We start from the raw sequence: 21582 nt of genomic DNA, 5'->3' as shown, positions 1-21582 counted from the left end.
TTTTGGGCAAAAAACCTGTTTTTGAACATTTGTAAAACGATTATGGTTATTTTCCTCTTAAGGCGAAGTAGGCCGTCATTGAAATGTGTACGCGTCGTTGATGATTGTTGCTAATTCATCTCACGATTTCGAATCAAAGAAAATCAGTTAGTTTTGCACTGACACAGCTGAAAAAGTATCAGCATACCTTATGCATGTTAGCGCGTACTACTTTTTGAAGTCAATATAAACTATCAACAACTACTTAGCCTTAACAAAGATAAAAAAGATAATAGGACCATATCGGGAATTGATTAGTTGTAAGCTTTACATTGGTAGGTACGTGAGTAAGCTAATTTCGGACAAAATTAATGCACTTAATCTACGGAGTTATGTTCAATTGAAAAACTTGTTGTTATCAGCATCATAATTTTTATTTTTCTTTACGCAAAATCATTACAATTAACAACATTTATACTTAAACTATGTTTTTAATAATTTAGGGGACCGAAATATTTGTACAACTTATAACAATAAACATTCTAATGATAGTAATCTAATCAGGTTTCAATGTCCGATATGTTTTCAATTCATATATTTCAATCATTTTAGGTCTACTAAATTCAAACCTTATTACAGGAACGGTCAATTACTAAAATTATATGAATTATAATTGAAAACATACCCAAATATGTTACATCAAAATCTGAAAAGATTTTAAATTTATAATACAACAGAGCCGGATGTTTCACTTAGTATTTTTATTTACCGAAAGAGTTGTACATTTAAAATTGTATAAAAACAAGTTACAAGTATTAATGTAACGGAAGCAGCATACATTGCATATGTAAGATGCATAATTCTTCAATATTGATCAAAATTAGGATCAAAGCTGAATTTGACTTATATATTGCTAACTAAATGTATAAAACGAATAATTTTAGTTTAGCGATAGTCGAGTCAGTTTCAAATTTAACCCAAATCCTGTGGGTTTCATAGAATTATGCACCTGTCTTATGTGCAATGCATGCTGCATCCGTTTCAAGATTACTTGGGACTGATGATGAGCGAAATTCGAAGGTTTTCATTACAAAATGTTTCTTGGTTTCACATGATACTATTATCAAAAATGTATAAGGTAATGTTTTTCATACAAAAACATTTGCTTAATTTATGAGGTATATTAAAGTTTCTGTTTTGATACTATTGTTAACTGTGGTGAATAAAAGCTATGAGGTTTGGTGTTTGTATATGAAGAAAAGTTGGAGTACGAGATGTTGGGCTGGTGGAATGCCTGATCTAAATGCATCAGGCTTAACTAGATAGGTTGGATGGTAGGACGGGGATAGGGAAATGAACTGGACGTCCAGAGTAAAAGTGGATACTTGAAGGCACATTTCTAGTATTTGACCATCTTCCCAACATCACGTTCCGACTTTTCCATTCTGGCTATTGCATTGTTGTGGTAATTTAGTATGTTATGGTGTCTAATATTTGTGTGTATATGAAAATGTGGCTATTGCAGTTATATGGAACCCGTTTGTGTAGTGTTGCGACTATTGTACATTGTGGAGGATGGCTTGGATGATGTAGAGGATCACTTTAAATATACCCATTTGGTGTGAACTTGTTACACGAATAAACGAATAATAGTAATATGAATATGGAACAAAAAACCACGAGACTGCAGAACTAAAAAATGCAGTGTTGTTGAGCTACGCAACAAAATCCAAAGGCCGATTGAAACCACCTTTACGATTCATGTACTGTCTGTACTTCCGTTTGAGAATCACATGAACTTCGCCCACGTTGTTGCCTTCGACCTTCTTACCTTTTGTTGTGTCGAACCCGCAAAAGCCCATGGTTTTGAGCATTTCTTGTTCTTCTGGAGTTTTTCCTTCTAGGTCTGCCTGTGTTACAACGGGCTTTGCATGAACTCGTCTGGACGAAGATGGTAGTGGTGATTTCTCTCGGCCCCTTTCTCTGTCGTACGATCGTGACCTAAAATATGCACTCGTGTAAGTCTTCGAATTGCAATTGAATATTCAAGTGCGAGTTGAAACTGAAATAACATTTACTATATCTACAAAAAAAAAACGTAAAGAATTACTTGGGCACCCCCATAATTCACTTTATATGAAAAATTACTCAGAAATTGATTGTAAGAACTTCTGAGGTAGTCGCTGTATGAAATCCTGAAGAAATTTCTGGATGAATTTATTTAAATTCATTGAGAAATTTCTGAAAAAGTTAATAGAATTCAGGGATAATCCCCGGAGGACAATTCCTGTGAGAAATCTTAGATGAGTTCTAGAAGGAATCGATATGGAAATAGATGGAAAAATAAATAAAAAAAATCGGAGTAGGAAAAAAATACTTTGGGGTCATCCAAAAATGACGTCCATCATTTGGGGGAGCGGGGGGGGGGGGGGTTGGTCTAGGGAAGTGTGACAGTACGTGTATAAGGTATTGGAAAAAGCGTGACAGAGGGGGGAGGGGGGTCTAGAAATCCCGAAAAACGATGGACGTCATATTTGAATCATCCCTTAGAAAACAGTGGAATATTTTTTTGTGAATGCTTGGGAGAACACCAATACAGGGCTCGTAGCGACTTGGGAGGGAGAAACCGATACGAAATTTCTGTACGTCATAGTGAGCCCCCCTCACAGTGACAGCTCTTAAACAATATACATATATTTTCGATATTTTCGCATTTCATTGACAAAAATCTAATGAGAATCAAGCATGAATTGTCAAGCAAAAGTAATGTCACGAGAGCACTTTTTATTCTGATCAAAAATAATGTATTAAAATACGCATCTTTTCACTTTTTCCTATTTAAAATTAAAATGAAATGCATAAAAACGCCCTTTTTCCATATTTGTCCGGAAAGATCAAATGTACACAACAAAATAAAACTAGCAATTTTCGTAAGTTTGCCTTGATTGTCTTTGGCAAGTTGGAGTTATCTTGCAGTTTGAAAAAAACTTTGCTTCATATTTTGTGTGTAGTAGCGGACTTTGGGGCAAGTGTGCCACCCCTGCTTTTTATAGAAACTATAATATATATTTTCTCTTTGAGCTTAATAATATGTTCCCTTATAGTTCACAGTACAATGATCAAAATATGATGAAAATTGCTTTATTTTTCACGTATTTACATCGACTTGTATAAAGACAACCAAATTTGAGTGATTTTTTATAAGATTTCGTTGTTTCTGAATAGCATGGTGAAAGGAAAATTATTAACAGATTTTTCTCACATACTGTACATCGTGAAACAATTCAAACGTGTAAGTTATTGTGGTATTTTAACGAAAAAAGTATTTAGTTTTACATATGAAATCCAGTTTGGTTGAAATGTATACTTATTGGGGCAAGTGTGCCACCTATTTGGTAAACAAAAATTGTTGGAGTGAAATTTATAAAAATGTAAACATCATCAGCAAAATCATAATAATAAACCAAAATGAGGCACCAGTAGTAGTTTCCGAAGTATAGTAGGGGAATAACTGACATTTTTGCCCCCCAAAGTGATTTTTTCTCAAAATATTCAATAATAACATGTTTTTCGGCTCATTAAATACCGTTTTACATATCTACATCAATATTTTACCGTTATTTAATGCTGATCTAGGTTAATATTATACATATTCGCCGTAATATAGGGGTAATACATATATTGTATTGAATGGAGACAAAAATAACCATTTTAGTTGTTCGAATTGAGTAATAGGGAGTTACGCATGTTTTGAACCTAGTTATAAAGCATCCCTTTATTACGGTAAACTTAAAATTATTTTTTAAACTATCGATTAGCGTCTGCTTTGTAAGTAATATTAATAGGGAATAAAGAAAATGTCATTACAAGTAGAATTACATGCGATGTTCATTCGGTGGCCGTCTTGCCCCATATGGGTGGCACACTTGCCCCATAGTGTCGAAAAATAGGTTATTTGGGATGATATTTGAGAAGCTCCAAAACTAATACTTTTTGAAATAATTGTCTTCATAAATGGCACAGTGGTTATGAAAAGATGTGAAACTAACATCATGAGGCTAAATTGGTGGATTTTATAAGCTTTAGGCAAAGTTAGAGAACAATTTGCTTAAGGTGGCACACTTGCCCCAAATTCCGCTATCTGTGCTCCCCTCCCAGGTAGCGACTAAGTGTATTTAAAATAGTACCTCTTGACTGAATGAAAATACCAAACAGGAACCAAAAAAAGTCCAAGGAGAGACGAAATGCATGCCAAAAATAAACGACAAAAAACCTGAGAAAATATATGAGAGTTTTATTCCTCAGAGAATCTTACCAGACATTTCTCTAAATATATCTCCCGAAAATGTTTTAGGAATTCTGTATGTCATTACGAAAAACATCGTAAAGTGTCGTAATTCAGCGCAGTTAAGGAATTAATTAAAAATTAGTATTGAATCAACAAAAAAGCTGTGAATCGCTATCTTCTTTTTGGCATGTACGTCCTCACTGAGACAGAGCCTGCTTCTCAACATAGTGTTCTCATGAGCACTTCCATAGTAACTGAGAGCTTTCTTTGCCAAAGTTGCCATTTTCGCATTCGTATATCGTGTGGCAGGTACGATGATTCTCTATGCCCAGGGAAGTCAAGGAAATTTCCTTTACTTTATTTATTCCTGGACCGATCGGAATTCGAACCAAGACACCTTTGAGGCTTTGCTTTGTAGCCGTGGACTCCAACCACTCGGCTAAAATCAAATCAAATCGCAGAACATCAATTTTGAAATGTGCTGAAAATCTTCTGGATTTTTTTTTTGGAAAATTGAATGAAATTATCAAACATTAATGTTCTATACTGGTATGAATAAGTACGATGCTACAATTATCTTGAAATGAGATCCATACTAATAATTGTCTTCACTCAAGATAGCCTTGTAAACATTTTCTTGACAACCTGTATCACGTTATATAAGCCACGTTTCTGCCCAAAATATTGAACAAACTTTTAATTCGATGAGTTGAGCTTGAGTCCATACAGCTCAGCCGTCGAAGCCGAGCAATGAAAGTTAACGGAATAGTTTTTTTTAAGCTGAACTGAAAAGATGTGCTAATCTGAGTAATATAATACACTACACTCAATGGGTGGGGGCTTCCTGTATTCACCTCGATCGTCTTCTGTATTCACGCTGACGCAGATCTCGTTCCCTGTCTCGCTCCCGACGTTCTCGACTTCTGTCTCGACTTCTTTCTCGTTCAATCGATCGTCGTCGTTCCCTACGAAACAAAAAAGAAAGAATAGGCAGTTTTATTATTTGGTACAGAACAGAAATATCAAGGCATAATGATTTTGCCTTTGGCTGAAAATCTCTCTAATAAAGACAAAATTTAAAAAAATAGGTAAATAATAAGGTGTAATGATTGAGCATAATTTTATACACGATGTGTGAATAAAAATTGTGATTAATTATCTGTAACGAATTTCAAAAGATGTTTATATGATAGTATATGATAGGATAGAAAAACCAATGTTGGCCCACCAACTGTTGCCCTAGTGGATTATACACTGTTGTACAAAGCAAAGCAAAGATCACATTCATATAAAGGAGGTAGGGTAAAGTAGGGCAAAAGTTCGAGCGGGGCAAAAGTTTTTTTTTTTGAGTTGTTCGACTCTATTCAAAACAAAACTTAAAACTATCATGGTGGTTTAAGCAAGAGACTTTCACTGCAAATATCATAGAAATCGATTGAGATTTGAAAAAAAAAACATTTTTTTACGTGAATCACCAAAATTTCACATTTTCACTTAGTTTTGTGAAAAACTGTGCTTTTTTTAGCATATTTCAATTAACCTTGTTTTGGGCAATTTTTGCATGAAAATTTAGTGTATTTTTCAGTAAACATAACTTTATAGCTGGTATAAAGTATGTATGTCATAGAAGTGTGTTTGTGTTTCGACCAGCGAACTTTTGCTCCACACTAGATTCGAACTCTTACCCCACCGGAAAAAAATATAAGACTTATAGGGGGAGATCCCCCAGTGCCGGACAGCACCCAATACCGGACAAAGTCGAAACATTGAGAAATCATGGTCCAATCAAAATGGTGTATTCGTAGAAAAGAAAGCTATTGTGTAGACTAATGTTTGCGTAGAATAACACATCCTTGAAATATGCATCCCTTTTGAAAAAAGGAGAAAAGTTTGAAAATCTTTAAAAAATTGACGTATCTTCTTAATTTTGAGCCTATTTAGTAATTATGTTGAATATGAAAAAAATACTTTGGATCCCGCAAGCATGATCGAACACAATCCTAATTTGATAGTATGAATGTATTTTGTACCATAATTGAAGTAAATATGGACAAATTACAATTTTGGTTAAGCACCTCCTGTCCTCAGTTTCGGACAGCTTGATTTGTTATATGATATCTTTGCAATTATTGCATCAGTGTCTCAAAACACTTTAATTTTTCATGGGTTCCGTCGACCATGGTATCAAACATGCAATAAAATTAAGAAGAATGAACATTCATAACAACATCGTAAAATGTGCTATTTTTCATCATATATGAAAGAGGTTTTTGATAGGCATCTTGCAAACTAAGAAAAACTCAAATTATTTTTGTAAATGTTGCAATTGCATTGAATTGGTAATTATAAACGATTTCTATAGTGTACACATTCAATGATGTTCAAATTTACAGAATTCGAGGCATTTCAGATCGTGTCCGGTATTGGGTGCCACCTTTCAAGATCGATCAATTTGGTACTAAAATACATCATCAAAACTCAATGTCAAAATTCATATTTATATTTTCAAATTTATTTTTGTACACTATAAAAATGATAATATTTATCATAAATGGGTAACACGAGCCCATCAAATCAATATTTTTCGAATTATGAATTTAGTGGCTTAAGTGTCCGGTACTGGGGGATCTCCCCCTAAGCGGTTTCTTCACCACCGCTTAGGCCCTAAACCTGGTTTAATGGTATGGGTAAGCATGGTTTACGGCTTAAGCGAAGGTGAAAAAATCGGCCCTTAATAAGTTTTTTTTTTTTAAATCCATCACTGCACATCATACTTCTCTATAGCATAGGGGTTCTCCATAAACCACGTGGTCATTCATGGGGAGGGGGTCGGGTCAATGACCACGGTTCATACAAATTTTAAAATTTTTATCACACTGTCGCAACTGGGCACAACTCGTGTTATAAAGTCTATTGCCCTATTAGGACTACCTTGCCAAATTTCCAAGGGCTCTAAATGCTCAGCAGTTTCGTTTTCAGCTTGACAAAAACGGCATTCAGAGGATTGGATTTTTCCTATCTTTTTAACCCGTATAGGCCTGAGTGAAAGCAAAAATACTAAAACCCTTATCGCACAGCGACTTCTTAACGAATTCAAATGATTTTTTGTCAGTATACTGGCACACATATCTAGTTTCTAAAAGTGGCCAGAAGAACTCGGGAATTTTCCTGTGGCCGGAGTTATTCCGGTGGGTCACTGAGTCAAATCGAGTGAAAAACGGATATTTTTTGGGACATGCCAAGTTATCTTTATTTATTTGCAATGACATTAATTAAAATTCGCATAAATCATTAAGATCTGATATTCACCATTATAAATAAAAAGTTTGGAACCGTTTATAATGTATCGGATGTGGCCACTCGGACCTAATACCCGGAGGAATCGGCTATAGATTTGAGGAAAAAAAACTGTTGTTGGTTGTGGTTAACGAAGGCATCGCTGTCTACTGCTCAGTTTTTGTTTCGATATTTCGTTGTGATAATTGTAGCGTCAATACCATATTTTCGACTGTGCTTCTTCGCCTCTTAGTGAACCACACGTTGGTGAATTTGCTGGATCAGTTTCGACATAATAACAACAGTGGAATGCCCAAAATGCTCGAGCTCACTACCTACCAACTGTCAAGAGGGAGGATTCGTAGTTTGCGGGGGAATCTGCTTGTAGTCTTTCCACGCTGCATGTGTTGGAGTTTGTGAAGCGATTGCTCGATGTAACCTAAAAAACGTTATTTGGCTGTGCGATGATTGTTTAGACGTGTTCAACAACCAGGTTTCTCGTCAGATGCAAAGTGATTGCTCCTCCGTAAATATACTGCTTCGCGACTAAAAATGGATGAACCAACGTGCGAAGTTCGATATTTGACCAACTTCGCCGCGTCGCGAGTCACTTCGCTATAGTGCGCATCTATGCACTCCACCGTGTGCATTATGCGCACTATTGAGAATCGAGTTGCGACGCGGCGAAGTTGGTCAAAAGTCAAACTTCGCACGTTGGATAACCAATTTTCTAACGCGAAGCAGTATATTGAAGTGGAGATAATTGATATGAAGGAAAAGCTAGTGAGCATCACGGATTCCTTATCTACGCTGATATCTAAGCAAGTTCCAACTGTTGCACGAGTATCTCAAGAAGACACGTTTAACTCGATACAACGTCCAACTCATCAGTCTACCCCACTATCGAAACTTAATTGCGGCTCTAGGATGAATGCATCTACAACTACAAATAATACTCATTCCTCTTCAGATGCCAACAGCCTTATACTGGATAGAAGCAATGATTTTTCCCTTTTCCTATCGAATATCGATTGTACTGTTTCCCAGCAAGAAGCTACTCGGATGGTCATCGAATCTCTAGGAATCAACGAAGTAACTGAGAAGATCGAAATTGTTAAACTGGTGTCAAAATGGAACGTTCACAACTATTCTCAGTATACATCGTACAAAGTGGTGATCGATGGGAAGTATAAGCAGTAGGCGCTCGAAACGAACACTTGGCCGGTCGATGTTATGTTCCGAGAATTTTTCAATTATCCACGACGTACTTGGAAACCTACGGAAATTCGGAACGTTAATTGAATGAATCACAGCAGTATACACCCATGTCCTTAAAATGTGTTTGCTTGTTTGTTATACATGATCGTCGTATATTGTAAAATTAAATTCTGTTGAGTTGAATGTCAGTACAAATGTTTGTAAATTAATTGCAATAGTATTAAGTAAAACATCATTGGGGCACTACAGCCTGTTGATGAATCAAATAAATAAAATAAATAAAGGATACTAAACCGTTGCAATTCTTGAAAAGTAGAGATGAAATAAAATAGTTCACTAAAATGCGTTCCCATAAGCTTGGCACAGATGTTAAGATACAATTTGGCTATTTCATCGTAAATTTGAGACTTTTCGGAGACCCGAAAATGATCATTTGTAGGCTCAATCAAATGCAGGACTCATGGGTATCCAATTCAATCGTTTACACTGATGCGTCTTTCTTAAAATTCCTCGATAGTGGCCATATTATAGCCGATACCAAAAATTATCTGTGACTTGAAATTTGCGTACCTCCAGGGGCACAAACCCATAGCACCCATTTCACCCGACCTGACCCAGTGACCCACTGGAATAACTCCGGCCACAGGAACACTCCCGAGATACTCTGGCCACTTTTCGTAACTAGATATGTTGACAAAAGATTATTGAAATCCGTTATGCATTCGCTGAGCGGTGAGTTTTAGTTGTTTTTCTTTTACTCAGGCCTATACGGGTTAAGATGATACCTACTTGGGCAGTGACCGGTCATCAGGCTAGTTATTACCCAAAGATTTCCTTTATTAAGATTCAGTATAGACCGGGCTTTAGCTAGACTGGGTTTTATGAATCTTTTTGCTTGCTTGGATGTTTCCGTGGCGTTCCAATTGGATTCTACCATGAACATTTCCCAATTTTTCAGTTTCATCTTGAGAGTGTACTCAGGAACACCACAGAACGGTTCAGGGCCAACAAAGCTCGAAGCTGCACCCCGGTCTTGCTAGATTGTCGGCGATTTCATTCCCCTCAATTTCACAATTGCCGGGCACCTAGTACAATGTAACTTAGTTCCTACTGGCCAATTGCTTCAGAGAAAGAATGCATTCCCACACTAACTTCGATCTACATGTGAAAGCATTCAAAGCTGCTTGACTTTACGAGAAATTACAGATCTTCACAAACCTTGATGGTTTGTATTTCAGCTTGGAACACAGTGGGACTACGCCCCATAGCGATTACCTTGCTGATACCAGGGCCGAAAACTCCAGCTCCGGTATTTTCTCCCATCTTTGACCCGTCGGTATAAAATACAATAGAATCTGGACGAAAACTTGGCCCACCAGAATCCCAATCGGCTTGGTTTACCCACTTTAAAGGGAACATCATAGTTGGTCTTCGTTGTCATCCAATCTTCTATCGTTTTCATATCTGAATTCAAATTGAATTCCTTGATGATCTGCATGTGACAAATCAAATCATCATTTAGTATTTTATTATAACGAATAAACTGCAAAGACACTACACGTTAATGCTTCCAGTGGGCTATTTGCCCTTTGAAGGAAGCACCACACTAGACAACGGACTAGCATGCAACGCCCAGTGGCACAGTCGGAAAACATTCCTCTCGAAAAGTTTTCGGCCTGAGGTGGGAATCGAACCCACACTTCTTAGCACGATGCGGCTAAATGCCTCGGTGACACTAACCGCACGGCTACGAGCATTTTTTGCAGCTTGCAGTTAAATGAATTGATGCAAAGGCAGTATATTAAGAAGGTAATCCAAGGCAACCGATGGTGTACTTTTCATTGCCCCTGTCAATGATATACAGGTAAGTCTTTGAAACTTAGCCAGCTTCTTCTGAGCGGTTACCTCATTTGTCTTGGGCCACCATACTAATGAACCATAAGAAATTTTTGGTCGGATTATTGCTGAATAAATCGAGTTTACCATATTAGGTCACAGTCACCAAGTTTTTCCTAGGGCTTTATTGCAGACCCATACTGCCCATAATCGCATAACAGTCCCATGTCGACTTTTGACCGATTTGCGTTTTTGCATAAATCAACTCACCATCGTCAGGAGATCGATAAAAACTGCTAAAAAAGTAGCCTTTGTTCCTAACTTGTACAAAAACAAACCCCATTTGTGTTGTCCCATCTTGAAAATATTCGCATAACAGTCACATCAAAGTCCGTATAGTGATCGGGCTCAGAATGAGTACCACTTCTAGTACTACATACGGTCTCTTGGTACTACTAGTTAATCACTGATGTGTAGCGAAGTAAAGGGAAATCAATTATACAGTGAAACCTCCATGAGTCGATGTTCTATGTCTTAATATTGACTCATGGAAACATACCCAAACAAAATTTCATGGTAACTATGATGATTCGCTCAAACAGCTTTCCAAAGCATTTCTGTTCCATAAGTCTATGATTCCTTCAGATATCGACTCATGGAGGTTTGACTTTATTTAATACACACTTGCTTACGACATTGTAAATGTCATGTATTCACGTTGTTTCGAAAATATTTTTAAATTAGTGGATGCCACACATATATATGTATTTTCTATTACGATGCATTACAAATTTTCATTTTAAATAAGGCTTATACAAATATTAATCTTCTTTTATGTCCATAGGTAACCATTTGGGTGGTAAGAGGGGAATAAAAAAAGGAGGAACATTATTAAATTTTGTAATGATTCTTTGCTGGTGCTCAGGAATATCGAACTAAAACTTATTTTTGCGTTTTTTGATAACTGGTAAAATTGACTTAAGGAGTACTTGCTTGTAAATGTGCAAAATAAAAACTTTTCAATGCGAAAGCAAGATTTCCATATAAAAACAATCAGCAACCACATCGTCTTCTTCATCTGCTTATTGGGAGAATACAGAAAGACTTTGGCTCGGCACATCCCACGAGCCACTGTATTTTAGATCTGCGGTCAAGGCTTACAGAAGTTGCCTGAAAAATTTGTTTCATCATTCTGGATCTCCCATATAACAGATTAGCTAGGTTGTTCTGGAACATCTCGAATCATTTCCATCGGATTCCATTTCCGCATTATCCAAAAGATCATCATCTGGGTCTCTCATGACTGTAAGCGCATTCCACATCATAACGTGTGTTTTGTGAAATCATTCAATCCGATGTTTTTTTTATCTGGTGATTCATCCTTGGACATACAGTATACTATCCGTAACTCGCTATTCCGTATCTCGATATCGTGTTATAGAATGTGTAGTAAATGTGGGTTTTCATGGATACCTCGATGGTCCCTTTAACCAAAGTTACCCTGATTTTGTGTTCTTTAACACGATATTTCCCTAACTCGATAGTCGCCTTAATATCGAGTTACGGAGAGTTGACTGTACTATAACTAAATTTTTAAGGCCAAAGAACATAAATAGCAAATGAACCAACCAGTGCATTAATAACAATGAGTGTTTTAGTAGCTGTCGAACGAGCCGATGAACAAGATGGGACTGGTATGCAATTACATTGGTATATTATATTGTATATAATCGCATAACAGTCTCGCTACGATATTTATGCATTTTAAGGCAAATTTTCAACTTGAATACAAAAGAAATTTATTAGGTTTGTTCGTGTACTCAACAAACAGTGATATGTAGCAATTTAACACATTTTAGGCCAAATAAAGACTCAAAATGGAGCGAAATTGTTTCCACATTTCAATCGTCTTTTTCTCAGTTTGTCGTTTTCCAACATGGGACTGTTGTGCAAAGAGGGGCAGCATAGGGCATTAGTACCCTTACTTATGACCTTGCTCAGATGAGAGTTCTAGTTCCATTTATTATCCAAAGTAACCCCAAGGTGTTTAACTTCTTCCGAAAATTGAATTTGAACTCCATTCAAAGAAGGCTGCGTAAGCTTTACCTTTGTCCTTCTGGTAAACCCTTCTTTTCTACACCATTTGAGAGTAATGTTTAACGCAGTTTGCAACCGATCGGAAATCGCGTTATCAAACATTCCACGAACCAAGATGGCCACATCATCGGCATATCCAACTACCTCAAAACCTTGATCTTTTAGATTTCTAAGGAGTTCGTCTACTACTAGAGACCACAGTAAGGGCGATAACACTCCTCCTTGAGGACATCCCTTAGAAGTTCTTATAGATATTTGCGCATCTCCTAGATCAGCAGAAATTGTCCGATTCTTGAGCATAATCATAACCCATACGATAACACTTTTATCCAAGCCTGCTTACATGGCTGCTATACACACTAAGCAACCGAATTTCACCGTAATCTCAACAGCTGAACAGTTCGGTGAAATAAAACACCGTAACTCCGTCGAAATTTTACGGATTCCGGTGATTTTTCACGGAATTCTGTAAAAATTTACCGTACTCCGTTAATTTATTTCACCGAACTTTTCAGCTGTTGAGATTACGGTGAAATTTACGGATTACGGTAAAATATTTTAAGTGTGTAGGATGCATTATCGAATGTTCCTTCAATATCGAGAAAAGCAACCAGCTATTTCTTTGGCTTCAAGAGATTTCTCGATTTTATTTACCAGCGACTGCAGCGCCGTAATGGTAGATTTACCTGATTGATACGTAAATTGGTATTTACAAAGAAAGGCATTTCTATTAAACTTGTTGACTTGATAAAATCATCATATATGTCTAATGGCTTTGGGAACTGTTTTATCCTTTCTTCCAGCTTTTGGAAAAATTCTAACCTTTTGCCATGCTTTTTGGAATATATGAAAACGCAAAACTTGCTTTGAATATTTCGATTAAGAGCGGACAAAGCGTCTCTTTCCATTCGACCCTCGAAGGCGTGAAGATTTCACAAACTTTCTGATAGGCATTTATCGACCATACATGTCTTGCCTCATCTAAGACCTGTTCTTCATTCGAATATGGGATCGATTCAGGGAAATGAGTTCTCATCATTACTTCCAGTGTTTCAGAAGAGGTAACAGTAAAACTGCCGTCTTCTTTATTATGGCTACCTAGACCATTTGAATAGTCTTTTGAAAGGACTTTGTGCAACCTTGCAGCTGCAGGAGCGTTGTTGAGGCTTTCACATACCCGTCTCCAGTCCTTACGTTTGGCGTGCCTTAGTTTTCTGTTGTATTCTGTTAGGGATTTTTTGTATTCAACCCAATCTCAAGTGATCTTTGCTCTATTGAACAACCGCCTGGATTTCTTCCTCAATCCTGCCAGCTTTCATTCACCCAGCAGTCATTCCACCAAGGCACATCCCTGTTAGATGACCTTTGTTGATAGGACAGCTAGCATGATAAGATGAGACCATTTGGTCAATGATCCCATTAGAGGCATTTTCCAGTTGTGAAACAGTCGTGCACTGTTCACCGTTATACGAATTCTTATTCGTTAAATGAAAACGATAGAGATCCCAATTGGTTTTCTTTGGGTTTCTAAACCTTTCTGTTACTTCTGATCCAGCTTTAAAATCAAACCAGATTTGTTTATGATCTGACAATGATTCTTCATCAGAAACATGCCAGTTCACAATCTTCTCCGATAGCAGGTCGCTACAGTTCGTGAGATGAAAAACCTCTTGTCGGATGGAGTTTACAAAAGTAGGAGAATCCCCTCTATTACATATGTCTATGTTGTTAGACGATATGTAGTTTAAAAGATCTCTTCTTCTTTTTTATTAATATCGGTGCTGCTCTAAATTGTATGATAGGCATTTGCATCGCACCCTATTATAAATTGGGCATTAATTTTCTTACATTAGTTGACAAAATGAACGACCGAACATGGAGGCACATCTTCAACATCTCCAGGAAAGTAAGCAGAAGCAATGCATACCTCTGTTTTTCCCCGGATAGTTGGCACCTCTACTTTGATCGCAACAATGTCTCCACGGATGAACTTTGTAATTGGGTCAAATTTTCGTTTCGTCGTACAAAACTCTACAACTACTCGAAGGGCAGCCAATTACCTTACCATTTTTTACCCAGGGCTTTTTAATTATTCCCACATTAATATTTTCCTTGGTGAACCTTTTGCTGAGCACTGATGATACGCCCTTTGCATGATGAAGGTTCACCTGGATAATTTTTATTCGATTCATATTACATTAATATGCTCCCACTCGTATCTAGCCTCTGATTTGAGGCTAAATATGAAATCCATATTAATTTCAATCCATATTATGTATGAAATATACCGGAACGGGGCTGGGACCATTTTTTTCGCTATGAAAATCTCGTTAGTCAATATCGGTCAGATTCAACCAGAAATTTAACTTTGGTTTCTAAATTGGCCAATCATAATGATTTCATATGAGAGAGGCCAAATTAGGAGAACCTTGGCCAGATTAGTATTGGAGGTAAAATTATGAAGAAAATGAATTATTTTTCTTATGTTATGAATCAATTCGGACGAGTAGCTGAATGTAGCTCTATCATGTAAAAGGGATCTACTGAACACAAATAGTTTCAAGTTGATTGGCTATGAAAAACGGTGTATAATCTCTGGCTACGACTGGTGTATGACCAAAACCTAGTTGAAAAACTTTAAAATAATGTGTTAAAGTTTTTCAACTAATAGACTAATCTTTAGGGGACCAATTTGCAATAGACATCAAATAAATCAGCACAGATAAAGAGCGATTGAATGGTATAACGCCAATACGTTATCTCGAAATACCGCAATACAATTGCTTTCCCATAATGTAAGGACTAACATTGAAAATGATGTAATTATAATGTTGTTGATTCTTAACAGACTATCGTTACCAATAGTATTCACGTAAACCTGTTGATACAAATATATTTCAAGTCAAGGAAGAGGTAACAAAGTTAGAAGATTTTGATATTGGCAACATTGTTTAAAAACCTGCCTTTACTACTATTATTCTATAACAACAAAACTGTTTTCAATGTTATTTATTGAGAATAGATTCCTTACCTGCCAGCCGATCGATTTCGTTCACGATCCCGGCGTTTTTCTCTGTGTGCTTTTCTGCGCGGCGGTGATGGCATCTTCTCCGGCAATTCTGTATACAAATGAAAGTGAGGTTATGTCGCAATTAGTAGCCTCATATTATGGCACTGATTTTGTGCAGTTATTTACAATTCAACAAGCTTATTTTCAAGATATTTATTACAACAGATTAATTTAGATTACTTATCTATGAAAACAAGCAATGAACTTACCACAATTTTGAAGTCATGTATACGATTTTCGCGAGAAACGTCCGTAGCGAGAAGGAAACTGAAGAGAACTGTTTTCACCAATCAAGTAAAAACCAATGAGCCTAATCGTTTTGTATGAATGACACGAACAGCTAAAAACTGCATTTGAGCAAAACGAACACTGCAATCTTGTTTCACGCATAAGCGGGTTTTTTAGGCACCATCCATTCCATACATTGAGCGAGAATAGCTTAGCGTGACTTGTCCAAACGTTTTGCTCTTCGTTGTGCAACACGTGCAACAGGTGTGTGTCGATTTGACCGAATTTTGTTTCACGGAAGGAGACTGCAATCAAGAAGCCATTTTATAAGACGTTTCGAATCATATGTTACCGTTATTATGCAAAATAAATGTCCATCAAATCTGAGCACAGGGCTCGATTCCTGGGGTCATTCTGCATCTCTGGACCAATTTAAAAAAAAAAATCCCTAGGAGGAATTTCGAGAAATCTCGATTTGAAGTTTTTGACTGAAAATTACAATATTATCCATATTAAAATTTTGCAAAAGCACTGAAAAAAACCTACAAAAACGCTCAAAAACTGTTCTCAACTAGTATAACATTGTTACAGCTTTTCCGGCATTCGCACTAAATGACCAGCTCACTGAAGTTTGCCTATTTTATTCGCTCAATAGTTTTCGCACCTGTTCTCAAATAAATGTGCTAAGAGAGCCAAGAATAAGCGTTTTATACTGGGCAAATTGACAATGATGTTTCATTTAGGCAAGCTTGCATTAATCGTTGCTCTCCTTAAATTATTATTAAAAAACTGCTTTAGTTTTCGAAACACTTTTCAGTGTTGCACGATAAAGGATCGTGAGGTATTTTGGCGAAGTTGTTAACGAAATAATGGATCTTTGAAGTCAGATAAGCTTTTATCAAGCAACAGAGTAGAAATGTCGTCTCAATTTGCAAGTTGCGGGTCCCTAAGCTGGTTACGTAATCCATGAAGGAGATATTCGCAGCTAGAACACGTCTTCTTACTACACGGGAAACATTATTATCATACGTCACAAATGTTATATTGCTCTTCAACAACTTTAACACCTCCATCAAGAAATGCCTCAGCACCAACACATCTGAACCTGTTTTTTTTTTCTCTATATGCGACCATATACGTTTGGGTAAAGTAAATGGCATTACAAGCTTGTCTTAGTTGTCCATCTTTAAAATTGTGAAACTCTGCTTTACTGCACTGCGATCGATTCCAATAAAGCCATCGTCTGCCAAATCAAGGAGTATAAGGGATGGTACACAAATTATGTCACGCAAAATTTCAACTTTTTAGACCCCCTCCCCCCCCTTTGTCACGTTTTTTGTATGAGTTCCCCGAATTTTTTGTAAGGCTTGTCACACTTGGCTTGACCCCCTCCCCCCCCCTCGGAGCGTGACGTAATTTGTGCATGACCCCTAAGCAGGGCAGACAATCGTCAGATTCGTCACCGACGAAATAAAAAAATATCGTCATCCAGTATAATAACTATGGCAGGTCGTCATCTCGTTATCGACGAAAGAATGCACGACAACTTCAACCCAAAATCGTCAACTAGCAAACGTTTCTTCATTACGCTTGCTACCCTTACATACATGAAGAAAGCATTTATTTGGTTGCTACGCACCAAACAACGAATGCCATCACATAATTGCTTGTATTTGCAAGTGAACCCGCTCTTCTCATGATTCTACAATAGTTCTGTTGGTGAGCGCGTGGATTTGACGATTTAGAGATCGTTTGTTCGATTCCAGACGCGTTTTGTTTTTGTTTTATTTTTGCAAAAAATACTCATAATCTGTCGAAAACACGATTCATATTTTTAGTCGGTTTGGTGCTCCCGAACGAAGATTCACCCATAACGAAGGAATCGTATTTGTTCGTCATGACGTCGAGCCTATGTGACTGGATCTCTGCGGCAAATCGTCATTCGACGCTGGTTGAGTGACGATGACAACGCTTCTTTTAGTTTCGTCGCCGACTTTTTCCATTTGACGGGGACGATTGTCTACCCTGAATATAAGCGACAAAACGCAATATTGAAAAGTAAATTAGGAAACTCATCTCTTTGGGTTCATTCACAAATTTCATAACGCTAAAAATGGTCATTATTGACACCCACCCACCCCATCGTAACGCATTTTGTATGAATATTTATCAAATTTTGTATGAACTGTAACATCTTGAGGACACCCACCCACCCCCTTCAGCGTTATGACATTTGTGAATGGGCCCTTTTCATTCCATGTAATTTTACAAAAAAAAAAAGCTCCTCGTCTACAATCCTTACACTTGATTGTATTTGTCAGCTTAAACAGCTTTAAGTCTCATTTTGATGTCTTTGATACTACCTGCAACAGCTATTGATTTTTGTTACTGAGCCGAACCTAGAAATCAATAAACAGATTGACGATGAATCCCGAAAAAAATAAAACGAAATGAATGGTTGCATTAACATCAATAGTATATTTAAATTTATTTCTTTGATTTCATTCTATTAAACGAAGCTTACTGGTTTACGCTATGTAAAAACATACTTAAGCCACTCTGGTAAGTTAAGCCAGTAGTGAATATTTGTAATTATAACAACGGTTACAGTTATATAGTAGTTGAGAACAGTTTGGCTAACTTTTTGAGTGTTTTTGTAGGTTTTTTCAATGCTATTGAAATGTTTTAATATGGATTATATTGAATTTTTAAGTCAAAAACTTCAAATCGAGATTCCTCCTAAGGATTTTTTTAAATTCGCCCAGAGGTTCAGAATGACCTTAGGAATCGAGCCCTGTGCTCAGATTTGATGGACATTTTTTTTGTATAATAACGGTCTGTCGGGGCACCGTGAAGGAGCTCATTCAGCAATGGCGATGATGTCTATGCAACATGCTTTATAATGTTTCCATTTAAAATTGAAATCAGCAGATGGGGAAGAATTTATTTTATCTGGTGGCAACATCAACCATGTAAGGAAGAGACGAGCACGTCGTCACTAACAAAAATGTGATCAGCGTCATTCATGTTGGGTTTTAAATTTAAGCATTAATAATTGTCAGAAATCCCTATTAAATGAATTGTATCGATCACAATGAAGATGAATAAAGCAGTTGTTGTTTAGCGTTGCGGCAGAACACAAGTAGAAATCTGCCCGCAATATAGTAGTTGAAATGTGTTTTCGTGTTCTATAATTCGAGAAGATGCTTGGCTGGCGCAATTTAAATGGGATCCCCACAAATTTGGGGGCTCGTCCGGGAATCCCAAATGATGTACATTGGGAAGAAACTATCGCTGTGGAGATAGGTGATATAGACGCGAATAACAGTTATGGTGTTGAAAATTGTAAAGAAATAGATCCAAAATACTTCGAGAGTTTTTGGACTATATTCGCTGCTCAAGTGGAGGTGCTTGCGGTTGGAACATCGAAATTGGTTCAAGAAGTAGCCGCGATGAAATCAGACTTCAACGAAATAAAGTCTGAAACAGTTTCATTAAGCTCTATCATCGACGAAATATACTCACGTTCAAAGAGTACTGTTTGTGGAACGAACGAAGAACGTGGGAACAATAGCAGAGCAATTGGCAATAACCAAAGTTACGATAGTGTTGTTTCTACAGCATCTGGCAGACCAAACGCGAACATTGAAGCAATGGTTATGACGATACGAGATACAAACGAAACTATGGACAGTAAGAACGATGCGCTGTGTGGTGGCATTAGTTGTATTCTACCACGAAGGCAAAAGAGGCAAAATGGACAAAATAGATTTCGGGGCTCTCGATCATTTCGACCCAAGAAACGTACGAGTAAATATCGAGGCAAAAAGAAACATGTTCGTCGGAATTGGAATGAAGTGAACCCACAATCTCACTACGTCACACCGTTTCGTTACATTTTGCTTGCTGGATGGCAAAGAATGATATTTTGGAAGAGGCATGTCGATATTACACTGGCTACTGATACGATCGAAGAGGATGATGATGACGAAGACGACGATAATGACGACATCCGAGGCGGATGTCGGTCAGGGTGGCCGATTGTTGGGTTTTAAATTTAAGCATTAATAATTGTCAGAAATCCCTATTAAATGAATTGTATCGATCACAATGAAGATGAATAAAGCAGTTGTTGTTTAGCGTTGCGGCAGAACACAAGTAGAAATCTGCCCGCAATATAGTAGTTGAAATGTGTTTTCGTGTTCTATAATTCGAGAAGATGCTTGGCTGGCGCAATTTAAATGGGATCCCCACATTCATATGTCAAGCTAGTTTTTTGAACAATAACAATGAGCGGCTCGCCAGACAACGCTATTCGAACGTCTCGTAAAATAGCTTAGAGGTCTCCGGACAAGGGGCCATTCATAAATTTCATAAAGCTAAAGGGGATGGCTGGATGTTCTCCTGAAATTACGCCTCATACAAATTTTGAAGAGTTTTCATACAAAAAGTGTAACGAGGGGTGGGTGGGTCTCAAAAATTGTAATTTTCGGTGATATGAAATATATGAACCAAGAGGGTGGGTGGGTGTTCTAAAAATGTTACAGCTCAAACAAAATTTCAAACATATTCATACAAAGTGCGTTACAAGGGTGGGGGATGTCCAAAATGGTAATTTTCAGCGTTAAGAAATTTGTGAATGAATCCCATGCCAGGTTTCAATTAATTAATTTGCGCACAACATAAGTGCGATTAAAAGTGCAAGATTGCGAATGAACGTGCGGGTCGATCTGATGTCTTCACTGCAATTATTCAGCATGAGATGATTATCAAATCCAACGTAATCCCGCAGATTTTTTTTTTCATGATTCCGCACTTATAAAGTGTCCAGTTTCAGATGCAATTCATAATAATTTTATCCAAAAGCTTATACAGTCGCCTCTCCACATCTCGATATCAAAGGGACCATCGAGATAGGGAGAGATCGAGACATAGAACAAATTTTTAACCAATACTAGATTGAAAATCACTCCGTTACCAGGAAAACTTAAAACAAACAAATGTCATTTCGTCTTCGCAAATTGTTATCAATCTCTAAAATCTAGTCTAGTAACCTTTGGTAATGGGCATATCGACATACGGAGAGAAAATTGGGATCGAGATAGGGAGATATCGAGATAAGGAGGATATCGAGATATGGAGCGTGAAAATGTATGCAGAATGAAGGGACCAAAAAAATCATCGACATAGGGAGAGATATCGAGATGTAGAACATCGAAATGTGGAGAGTCGACTGTAGGTTTATTTCATTGAAACTTAGACATCTGTTGACAGGTGCGAGAACCAAGGAAAACGTGCTGCGCGCATAGGATGCACACTTCTTTTTTTCACTTATTTTTACTTGGAAAAGTGTACTGTAAAAACAAATGACGATTCCTGCCATAAAGAAGAAGTGATTGAATGCTAAAAATTCTCGAGAAGCTCAATAAAGCAATCTGACGTTTAATCACCCATCTCTTTTCCGCAAACGAGCGTAAATGGATTGTTTTCATTTTGTTGTTTGAAGGTGAAGGCTGGGTGAGCTATATAGTGCGACATAATAAATTTGTCATGTATGAAATTTCCATCAAATGATTTTCGGTGAAAATGA

The 21582-nt window shown here is 37.2% G+C and overlaps 1 protein-coding gene across 1 annotated transcript; it reads right to left on the bottom strand.

Moving 5' to 3' along the window:
- Nucleotides 1-852: 852 nt before the first annotated feature.
- On the bottom strand, nt 853-16121 carry LOC5574392 (U4/U6.U5 small nuclear ribonucleoprotein 27 kDa protein). The gene is made up of 4 exons (XM_001661359.2): nt 15974-16121; nt 15726-15813; nt 5122-5232; nt 853-1980 (listed from the first exon to the last, which is right to left on the bottom strand). Exons 2-4 carry the CDS (start codon nt 15797-15799, stop codon nt 1695-1697), a joined length of 471 nt encoding a protein of 156 aa, XP_001661409.1. The 5' UTR covers nt 15800-15813; nt 15974-16121; the 3' UTR covers nt 853-1694.
- Nucleotides 16122-21582: the final 5461 nt, after the last annotated feature.

The sequence above is a fragment of the Aedes aegypti genome, chromosome 2, assembly GCF_002204515.2.
Source record: "Aedes aegypti strain LVP_AGWG chromosome 2, AaegL5.0 Primary Assembly, whole genome shotgun sequence".
Classification (NCBI taxonomy): Eukaryota; Metazoa; Arthropoda; class Insecta; order Diptera; family Culicidae; genus Aedes; species Aedes aegypti.
This window is presented reverse-complemented; position numbering and strand designations above follow the sequence as displayed.